This window comes from Tenebrio molitor, chromosome 1 (assembly GCF_963966145.1).
Source record: "Tenebrio molitor chromosome 1, icTenMoli1.1, whole genome shotgun sequence".
Lineage (NCBI taxonomy): Eukaryota > Metazoa > Arthropoda > Insecta > Coleoptera > Tenebrionidae > Tenebrio > Tenebrio molitor.
Window position 1 is genome coordinate 13,352,095 of NC_091046.1, and position 15,094 is coordinate 13,367,188.

General features: G+C 32.3%; 1 protein-coding gene across 1 annotated transcript; it reads right to left on the minus strand.

Annotated features, from left to right (window-relative positions):
• Positions 1–1,144: 1,144 nt before the first annotated feature.
• LOC138141460 (putative odorant receptor 92a) lies at positions 1,145–5,892 on the minus strand. The gene is made up of 3 exons (XM_069062171.1): positions 5,585–5,892; positions 5,374–5,529; positions 1,145–1,324 (listed from the first exon to the last, which is right to left on the minus strand). Exons 1-3 carry the CDS (start codon positions 5,807–5,809, stop codon positions 1,145–1,147), a joined length of 561 nt encoding a protein of 186 aa, XP_068918272.1. The 5' UTR covers positions 5,810–5,892.
• Positions 5,893–15,094: the final 9,202 nt, after the last annotated feature.

Sequence of the window (15,094 nt, forward strand, 5' to 3'; positions counted from 1 at the left end):
ATGACATCCGTGCTGTCAGTATGACAGTATGTTGGCATCACTTGCTGTTTCAGTTTAGTAATTTTGAATTCCCTAATTTGGCAATTTACCCTGACGCGGCAAATTGCCAAATTCAAATTATTATTTATCATTTCCCACAAAAAATGTAGTCTGATTCGGATTCCGAGGATGACTTCGTTTAACCATGTTTTACATCATGTTGAAGATTGAGTTTTATCGTTTGTTATTGATGTTTCACGAAATATCAATTTTCTTTTACCATAACCTCAATTTCTTGTTTGACAACTAGGATTTTCTTATTCTCTGAATACTGGTTATGAATTTGTGTGTACAATGTGCACCAACATATTAAAATGACACTGACAGCACGGATGTTGTTGAAAACGACTATAACTGTAAAATAGATTAGAAAAATGATTCTATAGTCAGTCTCAATTCTAAATTTCCACCACCTGTTGAATTATGTTGGCAAAATAAAAATATTTCTAAATTAGGGATTGTTATAACCAAAGTTGGCAATATAATTATTTTATAAACATGATTCGAAAACAACGTAAGTACGGTGCGATCAATTAAAAAATAAATCGAGTCGGCGTGTTACCTATGGCAACCCATGCTATAGCATAGGCTCCAAAGCACTTCTCGATTTATTGTTTAAATGATCGCTCGGTATAAGCCGTGCCAAACCCAAATAACCACCACCTGTTGAATTCGGTTGGTGAAAACAAAATTGCACTAAATCTATAATGGTAATTTTGATATTACTAGGATGCTAGACCAATGAAATCTAAGTACCTACACAACGTTGCAGGTTGATTTTCTGGGTAGAATGCAGTGTTGGTGGTTATTTGGTTTTGGCAAAGACAATAATTTACTTGACGCTAAATGAAAAATGCTCTAGTAAAATGGTTCGAAGAGGTAAAAAGGTTGACACCTTTCTTTTCCTTTATTCTAAAATCTTGAGTTGTAAAAACGACACAGAGAATGATAACCTCACAAATACAACCTGACACATTTTTCACCAAACAGTGCTGCCGGTTGTATTTCTAAGGCAGTGTTGGTGGAAATTTAGAATTGAGACAGACTTTATAATAAATGTTCTATGCCTTCCATTGGCATTTATACACATTTGAGTACGCTGGTATCAATTTTCATAAACAGAATTCAGCGTTTCTGGATTATTACGAATCTGGTTCGCAGCGTCTGCTATGCGTTCCCGGAGTTGGCCTTCTGTATTTATTTCAACTTCGTACAGCAAATCTTTCGTGTACCCCCAAAAATTAAAATCGGGGACGCCATCGTATTGGAACCAGTCAGAACCAGCCTGACATAAACGCAGTTGTAGCTCCACAAAAGTGCAACGGGACCGAAGGACTCCTTCAGGAAAACGCTCGTCGTATAAATACTCTATTCTTTATCTTGGTGAGTGATCTTGGGGAAATTTTCAGCCGTCAAGTTGAATTTAGGGATATTTGAAAGTTCCCATGGAAAAGTGCGTTGGTAGTTGTTAAAAAAAAATTACTTACAGAGACGCCGCAAAGTCTCTCTATTTATTATTTTCCAGGTTAAATTGCTCATGATTCACATGCACCGAGACATAACCTCAAACGTGTCATCTTCAATTCTTTACATCGCCATCGCATCGTTTTCTAAAATAACTTGCTTGGGAATTTCAAAATGTTCTAGACCGGCCACACACTTTTCGTTTTCGGTCAAATTAGGTCCGGTTTATGGTTTAAAAATCCGGTTAATTTCTTAAACACAAACTTCTTTGCAATATTGCCCGGCACGGGCATAATGTTTGGTCGAATTGACCGACGACAGACGCCGATAATTTTCACAACGGGAACTGTTAAATTTAAGAATCGGTGTGTACGGCTTATACCTATATATTTAAATTTCGGGATATAAAATTGCGAGATTTGGACATGAATGCTCGACGAAGATTCTGAATCTGAATGACAGCGATGACAGTTAATATTTGATTTACACGACACAAAAATTTGGTGGAAAAAGTAAAACTTACAAAGCTACCAATGGCTTGCTTGATCGCATCGGCCACTCACCAAGGTAAAGAATAGAGTATAGTCGCATTACCGCTCTTGAATTACCACGTGCTTCGCAAATCAGCGTATTCTTGTTTTGTGAACTCCACAACTTTTTGTAGGATTCGCAAATTTAAAATCAAACTTGACAGATGTATTAGGTGTTACAGGTACCGTTGCTAAAGAAATTGCAACCAAGCAACAAGAAATACCTTTTTAAACCCTGTGTATGAACAATCTTTTAGTGCATCATAAAAAATGTTACAAATTTACATTTAAAATAGACATCAGTTATGTCCTATTTTTTAGAATTTACCATCAGATGATTCTTGTTGAAATGAATTATTAAATTCCAAATCTTATTTCATTAATGTTTAAGATAATTTATAGTGTAAATCATCTTTGGCCATATTGAGTAGGAATACCAATAAAATTATTGAAACAATTTATTACCTTTCACTTATAAATTTGTACAATTAGTTATTATATCTCAATTTTTATAACTTAGATACGATTTTTTTTCACTTTACCTACATATTGTTTTATTTTCATTAGCAAAAAATTCTGTTAGCGAACACATGGTGAGGGGACACATATTATTTAGATTTTAATTTTACATTAATATGTTTATCCGTATAAAATATAAGGCATTTCGTAATGAAATCCTCTGGCACACATTCATTGTTGGTCAAGTTATGTTACTAGTAATTTATTATTGTTCACCGACGTCAGTTTCTTCATTAAATCTTATTAGTTTAAGAACTCATCTAACACAATTATTATTATTGCTGCATGAGTGAAACACTTTAAAATAAAATAGTTGCATCACATTCGTTGCTCAATTTAAGGCTATCACATACCAGTTGGTATAGTACTAGTTAGTAACCCGTAATAATAAAGATAGTACCACGTAGCTAAACGAATACATTCATTTTGTGTAATCGTTCGTTGCATTACAATCATTATTAGGTACTCTCGAGAGGGTGTATTTATTCAACAATTTTATGGCGGCATCCTTTACCGTCAACAGCTGCATAGGAGGATTAATCTAATGAAACACATAATTGCAACATCTTCATGAAGGTGATAATTAAAAAATTATTAATTGTTTAATTAAATTTCTAAATGCAAACACGCTAAGACATTCCATTGTTGTACTAGGTGTGTTACAAGTATGTATTACAAAAAAAAAATGACATCAACGTTCAATGAAAATATTTTAATTGTATTTAAAAAATATTACAACTAGTTTCTTGATACTAAGTATGGTAAAATTATGATTATGCGTTTTCTTTATTTCAATTTAATATTTATATGTAATTGTACATTAAGTGTTAAACAATACATTTCAATTTAAGTCTGATTTTAACAGACTAATCTTTCATGGTTGAAAAATCTTAATTAGAGAGTACTTAAACTATCAGCACTATAAGCAGGTATTTAATGGTTGCCTGTAATTAAACCACTTGTCATAGACACATGATGATTGAAAGTTTTATTTCGGCAAAGGTTTTTATAACATCTTTAATTAATTGTAGTCAATTAGATCTGGCCTAAATAAACATAGAATAATCTCATCTACTTTAGACACGATTACACTGAAATTTCTTTAAATGTAATTCTCCCTGTAAACGAAAAATGTATCTAGTAAAGTTGGAGCTTAATTTAATTTTTCATAATACGTAGTTAAATTGACGTCAGCTTTAAAATAAAAATTAAAACATTTTTCGCTTAACTTATTTTTTATCGTTGGCAATAAAAAGAAGAGAGTGAAACATTCCGTATTATAAATTAGAGAATAATTCTCATTCAATTGGTGTGTGACAGGAACATCTTAATATCTTCTTCTTCGGTTCCTTTTTAGTAAAAAGTCATTTAAACAATTTGCGGAGAATTTGTGTAAACATTTAAGGTATGGTGATAATTGGTGCTTTCAACTGTTCAAATACCTGCTCTTAATTGATAATGGCTAATTACTTTAATGCCATTAATTACTAGAAATTTTAACCAACATGTATTATATAACATAAACATTGTCTTCCTTACGGAGAAACATAGACTTTTAATTTTGTTTTATAAAAAAAATCAGTTTAGAGCTCCTAATAACAATAACATAAATCAAAAATTAAATATTAGGATAATATCGATAAGGGTTGAAATGCTATGTAAATATGTAGATTCGACTTCTACTACATTTTCAATAGACCCATACACGTATGTGTATGGATGTATACGGTACCAATAATTTGATTTGTTCGTTTATGATAGTATTAAAAAAAATTATTTTTTTTATGTAGATGACCATTTCTTATGCCCCAAAATGTCCTCTACAAGATAGTATAGGTCTGACTTAGTTATACCTCGGTATCACCTACCCTCAGGTGGTAGACGGTTGCGCGCGCCATTTACGAAATCCTGCAACGAAATGCGACCTTCCTGTTGGTTAGTGGAATAGAATAACCAATAGGGAGGTCGCATTTCGTTGTAGGATTCTGTAAATGGTGCGCGCAACCGCCTACCAGGAAAAAATATACTATAGTACCTTCACAGTTGGCGCGGGTTGGTACCGGGAATTTAAATTAAAATTTTAAACTGAGTGTGTAAAGAGTTGATGGGTGATATTATCCGAAATATGTAATTTCCTCTTATATTAGGCTAGAAACTTATCAATACCCCCTCGTATATTAATTTGCTCTATGGCAGAAAATGTAAATGTGGTTTATAAAAAAACCCTTCCGTGACAGTTTACAAATTCTTGAAATTCAGGAAACAATCTACCGTGCGATCAAATAAAAAAAAATCAGAGTGGGCGAAAATGGTGGTTTGAACCAATCAAAGCATCAGAATAGTACAATCCAGGTAACTCGATTTTTTTTTAATTGATCGCACGTTACTTTCGCATAGAACTTGTCTTACATTAGTTGCATTTTAGGACAGCAAGATGATACAATTTTTTTAAATACTTCTTAAATCACAACTAAATTTTAATTACATCAAGACTTGCCAGTGCCAGTGCCAATCCTCATTCCTCAGATTAGACAACAATGTAACTGTCAAAACGAGCGTAGAGCTCTGGTTTTTAATATTGTTAACAAATAACACAACCATTTTGCCTTACAACTACAAATGAGCTATAATATAAAATTTGTACATAATTAAATATAACAGTAATACCCATACATAATACCAGCGTTAATTTTAGGAACCATTGTTCATATGACGTAAAACAGCATATAGGGAGTATGAGTTTTTAACTATCTAGAATATTGTCAATCTCAAGTTATCATATATACCTATATATAGAATTTACTTATCTAAGTATACTTACAAGAATAAAAGTACTTAGAGAAATGCTGAAGAAATCAATCGCAAATAATGTCATAGGTTTTTGCGTTCGCATTATAAAAAAGGCCAAATCTTTTTTGTAAGATACAGAGCTTTCTACCCAATCACTTTCGAAAGCAGCTTGAGGAATAAGTTGGCTCTAAAACTAGACTATTAACTCAATTACGCAATTAGAAATAAAGGACATTATTCACCTTCATAATGAGTTCATTTCCCCACCAACAAAACATTAATAATTCGGCCAACAGAGCTATTTCATATGTTATTAGTGCAATAAACTGGGTACTTGTTGGACTAACTACAGACAACTGTAACGACGTGAAACACAGAGCTACAGTACTCATAAAAAACTGCCCAAACAAATTCCTATTTAATATCTGATATACGTCGGAACGTGTTCTACAAAAGAATAAAAGCATAACAATTATTTTTCAAGATCTGCATGTAGGTACTTACGACAAAATGTCTTTATGGTGTGCTATGCAATCATATAAATCGATATCCGTCTCATGTTCACACTTTCCCCTTTTTTCATTTTTACCCTTGTTACCCATGTTTCGCAAATTATCTGTCAGATAGTCCACTTGCACAACAAGAATGGCGATCAAATTGAAAGCTAAACAGTCTGCTTGGACATGGATAAAGGCAGCAACGAATGAACAGATAATTTGATAAATATATGTCAGTTCAAAATACGGCCATAACGTATAATCATATGGATAGCACGCACTGAAAGGTAAGTGCTTTTCTTGTTTTGTCTTCAGTTCTAAAAGAGGATACAACCCAAAAAACATAATTGTCACAGTGGGTCCCATCATGTGCACTAAATACATTGTATCGAAAATTTTGAATGTTGATTTTGCCATTTCTTCTTGACGCGGATTTTTCGGCTGAAATGACTCTCTCTTAACACTTCCTTGAATTTTTAAAATAGTTGCTTTATTAATAATTATGTAATATGCCTTCATATTTGTCAACAACTCTGTCAGGGTTAGTAATGCAGATGAAGACCATTTTTCCATATCATCATAATTGACGAAAATATAAGCTACTTGCGTAAAAACATGCACATTATAAAATATGTTAATCAGAAATGCATGCACAAAAAATAGTGAATCGTAACAAAATGATTTAGGTTTATACCATACTCCCAAAAGTCCTAATCGGCCAAGAAGTTTACTAGTTCGGAGTCGAAAATCAAAAGCCATTTTATTCGTTTTGTGTTACTACTGCACCGATTCGAATAGTAATAGCAAGTACATTCTTTTAACAGGTTTTATATTGTCAGCGTTCCTCATCTGAAATTGATGACGATACAATTTTCAGCGATTAAAGGGGTGAAACTTCGTGGCTATCGTAATGATAGTTCACCAAGTAAACGCCCACTCCACAGCACGATGTCACTTAACATTCTTTATTTATTCGATTTTTCAGTTAACATGATTCGTAGATATAAAATATTAAGAAAAATTAAGTGCCATTTTGTATATTTTTTGTTTCATAATGAAAATATGTATGCGTTTAATTTACTTTTATATTTGTAATCATTTAAACTTACAATTATTAAAAAAAAAGTTGCAATAACTGTATCTTATGAAAATGTAGATACAGGTATTAATTCTTTTGCGCTTCTAAAGGCGGGTACAGATCAAGCGCGCCAATCCGCGCCGTGCCATGCCAAACGTTCGCGAACGTTGCAGGCGCGGTCAGTTTGGGCGGGTTACCGAGCACAAACGCGCACGAACAAGCATTCGCAAACATTATCCGCCTGATGTCGGTACATCAAAGAAATCTGCTTGTTCGTGCGCGTTCGATTTGGATGGATTTTTTATGTTTGTCGGTGAATTCGTCAAGAGCGAACGCAAACAGCTGTCTAGATATCTCCAATTTAGTTAAAATGGAAGACGGTATTTTCGAATGAAAGAAACGTACGAAACTCGGAACCTCTCCGAACACAGCCAAACATCCGCCCATTTGGTCAGTCTGGACAGTTCTTCAAACATACACGAATTTTGTTAGCAAACGTTTGCAAACGTTTTGCACGGCACGGCGCGGATCGGCGCGCTTGATCTGTATCCACCTTAAGAGTAAACTGCTTTGTTATAAATATTTATTTATGCTCCAAATTGGTAGCTTCACAAAATCAACAATAACATTTTTGTAGTAATCATTATGGAATGCATATTTAAAATGAAACGATTTGTTTCTTTGACACTAGTCAATCATTTAGGGTTTTAACATCATTTTTTCCTAAGGTCTACCTCGTATTTTATTAAAATTATTCTTCGCGAATTATTGTGCATAATTTTGAATGGCAAATTAGATTTAAAATAAAGGCAATTTACATGTTTCTACCGCTCAGTGCCAAGTAATCTGCTTTAGAATTTTATGTAAAAAGATCCCTAGTTTTTGAAAAATTCCCGATAATTTTGTGTTGGTGATCACTGATCACGAATGTCTGCTGTTGTAAAAATTTAAAAGCAGACACGAGTGGGTCACCAACAAAATTATCTGGATTTTTTCAATTTTTATAACTGATAACGTATTGCTGGCTGCAATTAAAATTCGTTAGGGTCGGAAAGTTATGTAAATCAGTCTGTACGAACACAGATTTAAATCACAATCATGTATGCAAACAATCCTATCATTATCATAAAAGGTTTTATAATAACTAATACGAAACTGCTAAGGTTTTTTAATTACATTATAGGTTTTATTAACAATCAAAAAGGTCCCGCTTAATATTTCATTCATTTTACACATGAATGAAACACAAAATAAATTCCCGTGTCAATTAATAATATTACATAATTTCGTTGAAGATGTCCGCATTAAGTTGCATATTAATGTAGTGTCTCCTTTTATTTGATTCCGTTTAAATCCTATTCATACATTGCAAGATCTAGGCATGCCAGCTGGCAAACTGTCCGAAAAAAATTAATAGATCACGATTTCATATTCTGTGGTAATAATAAGAAATTGTTTAATGTTAGAGCAACAATTTTATGATTACTGCTTTACTGTAAAAATATTAGTCATGCTAAATTAAATTGAATACTATATCGTAGCTGTCTCAAAAAAACGATGTTCCCTAGAGGTAGGTACTTATATAATTATTTAAGTGCTCCTGTTTATGTAATATTCATGGCAGCAGCTGACAATAACGTTTATACCAAAAGCCAGTAGAAATTGCCTGGAAAAAAGATTAAATCATCTGCATGAAACAATTAAAAACACATTAATATCTACAATAACCAATTATCGAAGTTGCGTAAGAAGAATACAACGAAAACGTGAAAATTCACTAAACGTTTCCATATGACATACGTTATTGTCAGTATTTTACTTTAAAATATATTTAATAAGGAAGCACAGCACATTTCTGACCTCGCTACTGACCCAACCACTTTCTTTGATATATTCGTGAATTTGCAAATATTTTGTTAGAAAAGCATGACGACAAATTAGTAATTTATCCGTGACTTACTTGAAGTTAGATAAAACACACTTTTTTTTGTAAATTCTAATGCCAAAATAAGTTTCTTAAGCTCTAATTTTGAAAATTAACTTACCTATATGAGCAACCATCCAGTGCATCTTGACAAGCTTGGTTACGAGGTAAAATTACAGTGTATGTGATGATTCTCATTTAATGCTATCATAATTAAGTGAGACTTAAATTGCAATACTTTGCTGTTTTAGACGATGTGATTGAAAACGTGATTATATTAAGCCAGTGAAAATTTATGTAATATCCTGTGATCATTCTGTTTAATGAACCTGTTACGCAATTAATGTGAAATTAGTTACAAATTAGAATATATTTAACCCTCTACTATAGTTATTAAATGAGACGCTATAGATCAATAATAAAGATCTACCACGAAACCCTGTATTACCTGTTATTAGTGCACATTCAGTCCCTATCACGTCATAAAATTAATCTACACAATATTTAACCTTGCTGATGGATAATAATCTGCTTAATAAGATAATTTAAATTTGTGGACCTAAAAAAATTAAGTGAAGAACCAATTTAAATTATGCAACAAATCTTCATCTGCATTGTAGATAATTATTGCAAACAATATTCAGTAGAGGTAGAATCGATAAAATAAACACTGCACTTTAAGCAAATGAAAAAAATTTAGTATTCAACCCATGTGTATATCCCGCTCTATTCTTACACAATTTTTTATTGCGAGAATGACCATATCCACCAAAAATGATTTATGTGTGTTATCTTCAAATCAAATCGTCTGAAGAAATTATTGAAACAAAATTTCTGTGGGTGATGTGACCTCTATTTTTTTTTATAGATATAGCTCTAGGTAAAAATGCAAGATATGTTTTCCTATTTACTGTTGATATAGTAATATATCTGATCTACAGTAGAAGTGGGTGTTCACAGTAAAATGGAATGCATACTTAATATATGATTAAGTGATCATTTTTACTTTTGCCGAAAGCTAGGTGTGTCTATAACTTGCATTCCATTAGTCACTGTGGAAACAATTGTGATAAAATTCCTTCTAAATATGTACACATTTGTAAAAAGGTGCAAATGGTTCAATAAATTTTGCTTAAAACACGGAACAACGGTCTCGCTGGAAACATTAAATCTTCAAAATGGAGAAAAAATATGTCGTAGTATTCACTGGTAGCAATTACTTACTATAAGTGGCAGCTACGGTTCATTGTTCGAAAGTCTGACTGAAGACTGCAATAATCAGGTAATGGATGACCTCGTTGTTACATATTCTTCAACGTAATATGTAGCATCACTAGTGAATTTACAAGTGAAAGTACTTGATTTTTTTAGGTTTCAATCGCGTTCAATACGGTTATTAAGTTTTTAAAAAATATAAAGCAATAAATTAAATGAGATCCCGTTTGGCAGGCTTCTAGGATTATTAAAGTAATTACTGAAGATTTTGTAAAGCGTACCTCTTGAAATCTTTATTGTAACAAGTAATTTACAACGGTTTAATAACAGGATAAAAAGGTAAAAACATCGCTGATATTTAGGAAATTTGAGAACTATGATACAATGTAAAGCTAAAAGTGGAGTATCGTTTTTTAACTCTTTTGCAAGTGTTTCATTGTGATAGGTACCTTTACAGTGTGTAACACACTTTCTTAATAGACTAGTTCCTGAACTTAGGTCAGTTATAGACGTGGTATAAATTAAAGGATTTGCAACAGATTTATTTTTTCAATCGCTCGATTTTATGAATGCAGTGATAACGTTATTAAAATGGTAATGTATCAATGGATGAGCAATTACTTTCTCGTTTTATAATATGTGTGTAAACTTGTGAACTTGAAATTATAAACTTGACCTTTATGAATTTTATATAACATCTAAAATCTCGATAATTCGAAACAATAAACGACGAAGCTTAGTTTTCAATTATTCTTGATTATCTAACAGGTGATTTACACAAATGAAATGGAAAGTTCGCATCAAGTAGTTCTAATGAAGAACACGGCTGAAGGATTGACTGTAGCACTCTCACTCTTCAAAATTGATTCGCTCCGTTCATCCCACCCTGAAAAGTTGTTCGAGGCATAGTCATTACAAAGTGTAACTTTGCTCAAGGTTATTTCAGATGATCTAATATTGTTGGTTAATCGGTTATCCATTTAATCTCATCGTATATTTAGGTATAATTTTTGCATGATACCTGATTATACCTATAATTTGCATGCCACGTTATTTTGAAAGCTTGTAAATATTACCGAGATTCACAATGTGAAACACAAAGTATGTACATATATTCAATGACTAGTTTTATGTACGTTGAGTAACATTACTTTTATTTTAAAGTGGTAATTATAACTTCTCACAGATCAAAATATACATAAAATATAAAAATTGCAAGTCGCCTATTCCTACTTAATTTTTTTATATTTTACTTAAATATACATAATAAAATTAGGTATGATCAACATATTCCAACGAATGTTCAAATTAAATTTTAAGAAGAAAGAATTAAAAAAAAATTGCAGCTTCATATTTCAGTTAATAAGAAACTGTGTTAGATAATTATTGTTATTAATATAGAGATGATTCCACAAAGCTGTTACATAAATAAATTTAATGGTAAAATATAAAGAGCTCCTGTATTTAGAGAAAATTTCGTGACTACCTTTTTTTGGTCATCTGTTAATAAATTATATAATGATTTATTATAAAACTAACTATAAAAATTTCACTTGAAATTTTAAAAATTTGTAATGGATTGATTTGTTTAACTAAACTTGAAATAAATTAGAAGTTTTAGGTAAGGAATTTTAATTAAGATCTAACTGAAATTTTTATAATATTAAGGACCTTATTAAATAGAATTTCTGGCAATTTGTTGAATTATTTTTAATACTCGTATCTTGAAATTGAGAATATTTTGCTGTTTTCCGTCGGGCTCATTATTCCTCGTAAATCACCCTGTATTTATGTATTTTATAACATGACGTCCACTAACTTTGTCTTTTTTGTTAATAACTCAAACCTATCCAATAAACGTTTATTATTACACGTTCACGAAATAGTTGATTAATATTACTTGCAACATTTTTACATTTTTGGCATTTGTTTTAATAATTTCCAACTATATATTTCGAAGCTCAAACTAAAAACAGAAAAACTGAATACAAAAAGCATTAAGTTTATTGTTTATTATTATAACTATTAGAAATATATAAAAATTATCTGGGTATACAAGCTATTTCAGGAGCGATGAGTCCGACGGAATTAAAAAGGCAACCCACAATACATTTGCAAAGCAAAGCTGGATTTGGACGCGAACAATATCCAGGTTTCCTTTGCAAATGTATTGTGAGTTGCATTTTCAATTCCGTCGGGCTCATTATCACTCGAAATACCCTGTATACATATGTTAAAAATATTGAAATTTGAAAAAGTCATAGACTGCACGAGGGCTTGATTCTTTTGTAAAGCTGTTTAAAAATATTTTGGGAGTACTTGGGGAATGCGTATTATACCCACAGGTACTACAATTACTTTGGTACTCTTAGAACCATTTAAAACAAAACCTTACCGATATTGTTTTAGAAGCAGTACATACAACGTATTTAATTTTTTTTTTTATAAACCCAAACAAGGGTCTTGAAGAGAGGAATCCAACAGTGTAAATCTCGATGGAATGCGATACCTAATAGGGGGGCAATGGTCAATCGAATCATCAAATTTGAACAAAGGTTCTTGTTTTTTAAATTAAATTTTCTTTATTATTTTCGAGAACTAAGAGAGTTATGGTACAACAAAAGAAGCATCTTGATTAGAGGAATCCAACAGTATAAAATTCAATGGAATATGATACTTAATAAATGAGCAATTGACAATCAAATCCACAAATTTGAACACAAAGCAATCTTTTTTTTTAGTTTTTTCGTTTTTCTCGAAAACTAAGAGAATTACGGTCTCATTTTTATACATCAAAAGAAACGCCTTGAAGAGATCAAAGCTACACCTTTTGAGCCCCCATATCTTCAAATTTGAGAGGTATAGAATTTTTTAATTATTTTTCTCATTGAATTGTTCCGCGAATTTTAGGGCACCCAGTATAAAATTCGTTTTTAAAATAATCTAATGTTACTATTGTGTGTTAAACGCAAAACACACAATAAACAAGTTGCTCAAAGTCTCCTCAGGTTAGATAATGTAATAGCAAACCATAAATATACTTGCGTAATACATTTAAACCAGAAACTAGTCTGAAAATAACAGACAATTTTTGCCTTAATTAGTGACACTAAGAGTACTATTGTTACAATTTTAAATTGACAACATTGTGGTTTTAAGACAGATTCAGATCCAAGCCTCTCACTCACTTCCAGGTTTCATGTATAATATTGTAGGCGGGTAGTTCTGTCTGCAAAGTTTATTTTTCAAACCTCTTCGTTACATTCACTAACTAGTGCTACAATAATTAGTACTACAAAAAATTTCCAGTAACATTTCCTGTAGACATAAGTGCAATGAATACTTTATTATAAATGTTACCACTTTTTAAGTGTTTTACTTAGTCGACTATGTTAGATGTGTTATGTGTTAATCAGAAAACAAAATAAATATGTTTAACATGATTATCGGGTGTGCCATGGCCCATGGGTGATCCATATAATTATTGTCATCATACACTATTGTTATGTAGTCGAGAAATTGAGGACATACATACCTACCCTACACACTTTTGATGTGACATTTGCCTGAGATATACTTACAAGATTAAACAATGTAAAGATCAAGGTGAAAAACGTGAGCAAAGTATTTGTAGTAATTTGTAAATGATGAGTTAATAAAATCAAACAAACAGCTGGAACAATTGTATAAACGTCAACGTAGATCGGGTCACGATTATTGTATTATTTTATATTATGTGAGAAATATGCAAATAGCGTTGAGTACAATTGTCAATTGGATTACAGTAAGTTTGGAAGGTGCCGAGACAAAAGCATCTCTTCAACGTCAAGTTATGAGCAAAGTGACGCACGAAATTGGAGCAGAAGTGCTGTTGACGGGATTATGGCAAGGACAACCCAGTGAAATCAGTACGGCTTTCGTGCATCCAGGAGACACTCCAAGGAGAAACACGATTAGGAAAGACCTAGTAGACGGTACAAGACGTCTTCGTAATGCACTTAAATGTATCGCAAAATTGCCCAATTGCGATTGTGAATATCATCTACGGAGAGATATCATTATCTTCCGTCACCTGACGAGATACCCACAATTGAGCTCATAATTGTCTTGATTAAGCGTCTGACTAAAAATAATAAAGAGTGCACAATGGCCGGTAATAATTCTTAATTAAACTGAATATTTGCGTATCGAGTTCATGACTTTTCAGTAATCACCTCATCATCGTACATGATTCGAGATCACAAAGACATACGCAGCAAGGTCTCACTATCTGATTTGCTACCTTCATAAAGCAGAATCTAAACATTCACGCCTTTGTCTGAAGAAAGAAATTCCATGATAAATTACGTCAATTTCATAAACAGATCAAGGTGCAGGATCATTAAAACAAATCGTAAATGTAACTAGTTCCTAATCCGACGATGTGTACTTTGTTCTTAAACGCGCTGCTCGTCTAGAGCATACCTAGCTATTGCGAAGAGGAGAAATGAAACACGAGCATTTTTTACACTCCATATTTGTTGTAATGAAAGTATCATCACGATCGTTCAAAGAAATTTACCACCCACTTCTCAAGGTTGCTTTGCATTAACAAACTTGTGTAACGCGCTCAGACAGAACGAGACGAGATTTTGTTGCACATTTAGAAAAAGGACAAATTCGTTTTGTTCTCCACTCGCTTGAACGTATTTTTCTCATTTATATTTTGTTCCATTATAGTTAAAAGATCGAATGCAAATCATGCGTTTTAACGCCGACACAATCGAGCCTTTTAAATTAATCTTCCGTTCTATTGATGTCCTACATGGCCAGCAGTCCGATAATTAAAAAAATTAAATAAAAGTTTTATGTGTGTAGTAAAACGGTTGTTAACTGAGATGACTGTCCAGTAACCTCAACGCCCCTTTCCTTGACCATACGAGCATGTACACACAGCGCCGATAATTATCTAGTTTAAAAAAGGATTTGCCACTATGATTAGGAGCCTTGAGATATTTATCTACGAATCGCCAACAACTGTCATAGTCAAAAACATTTT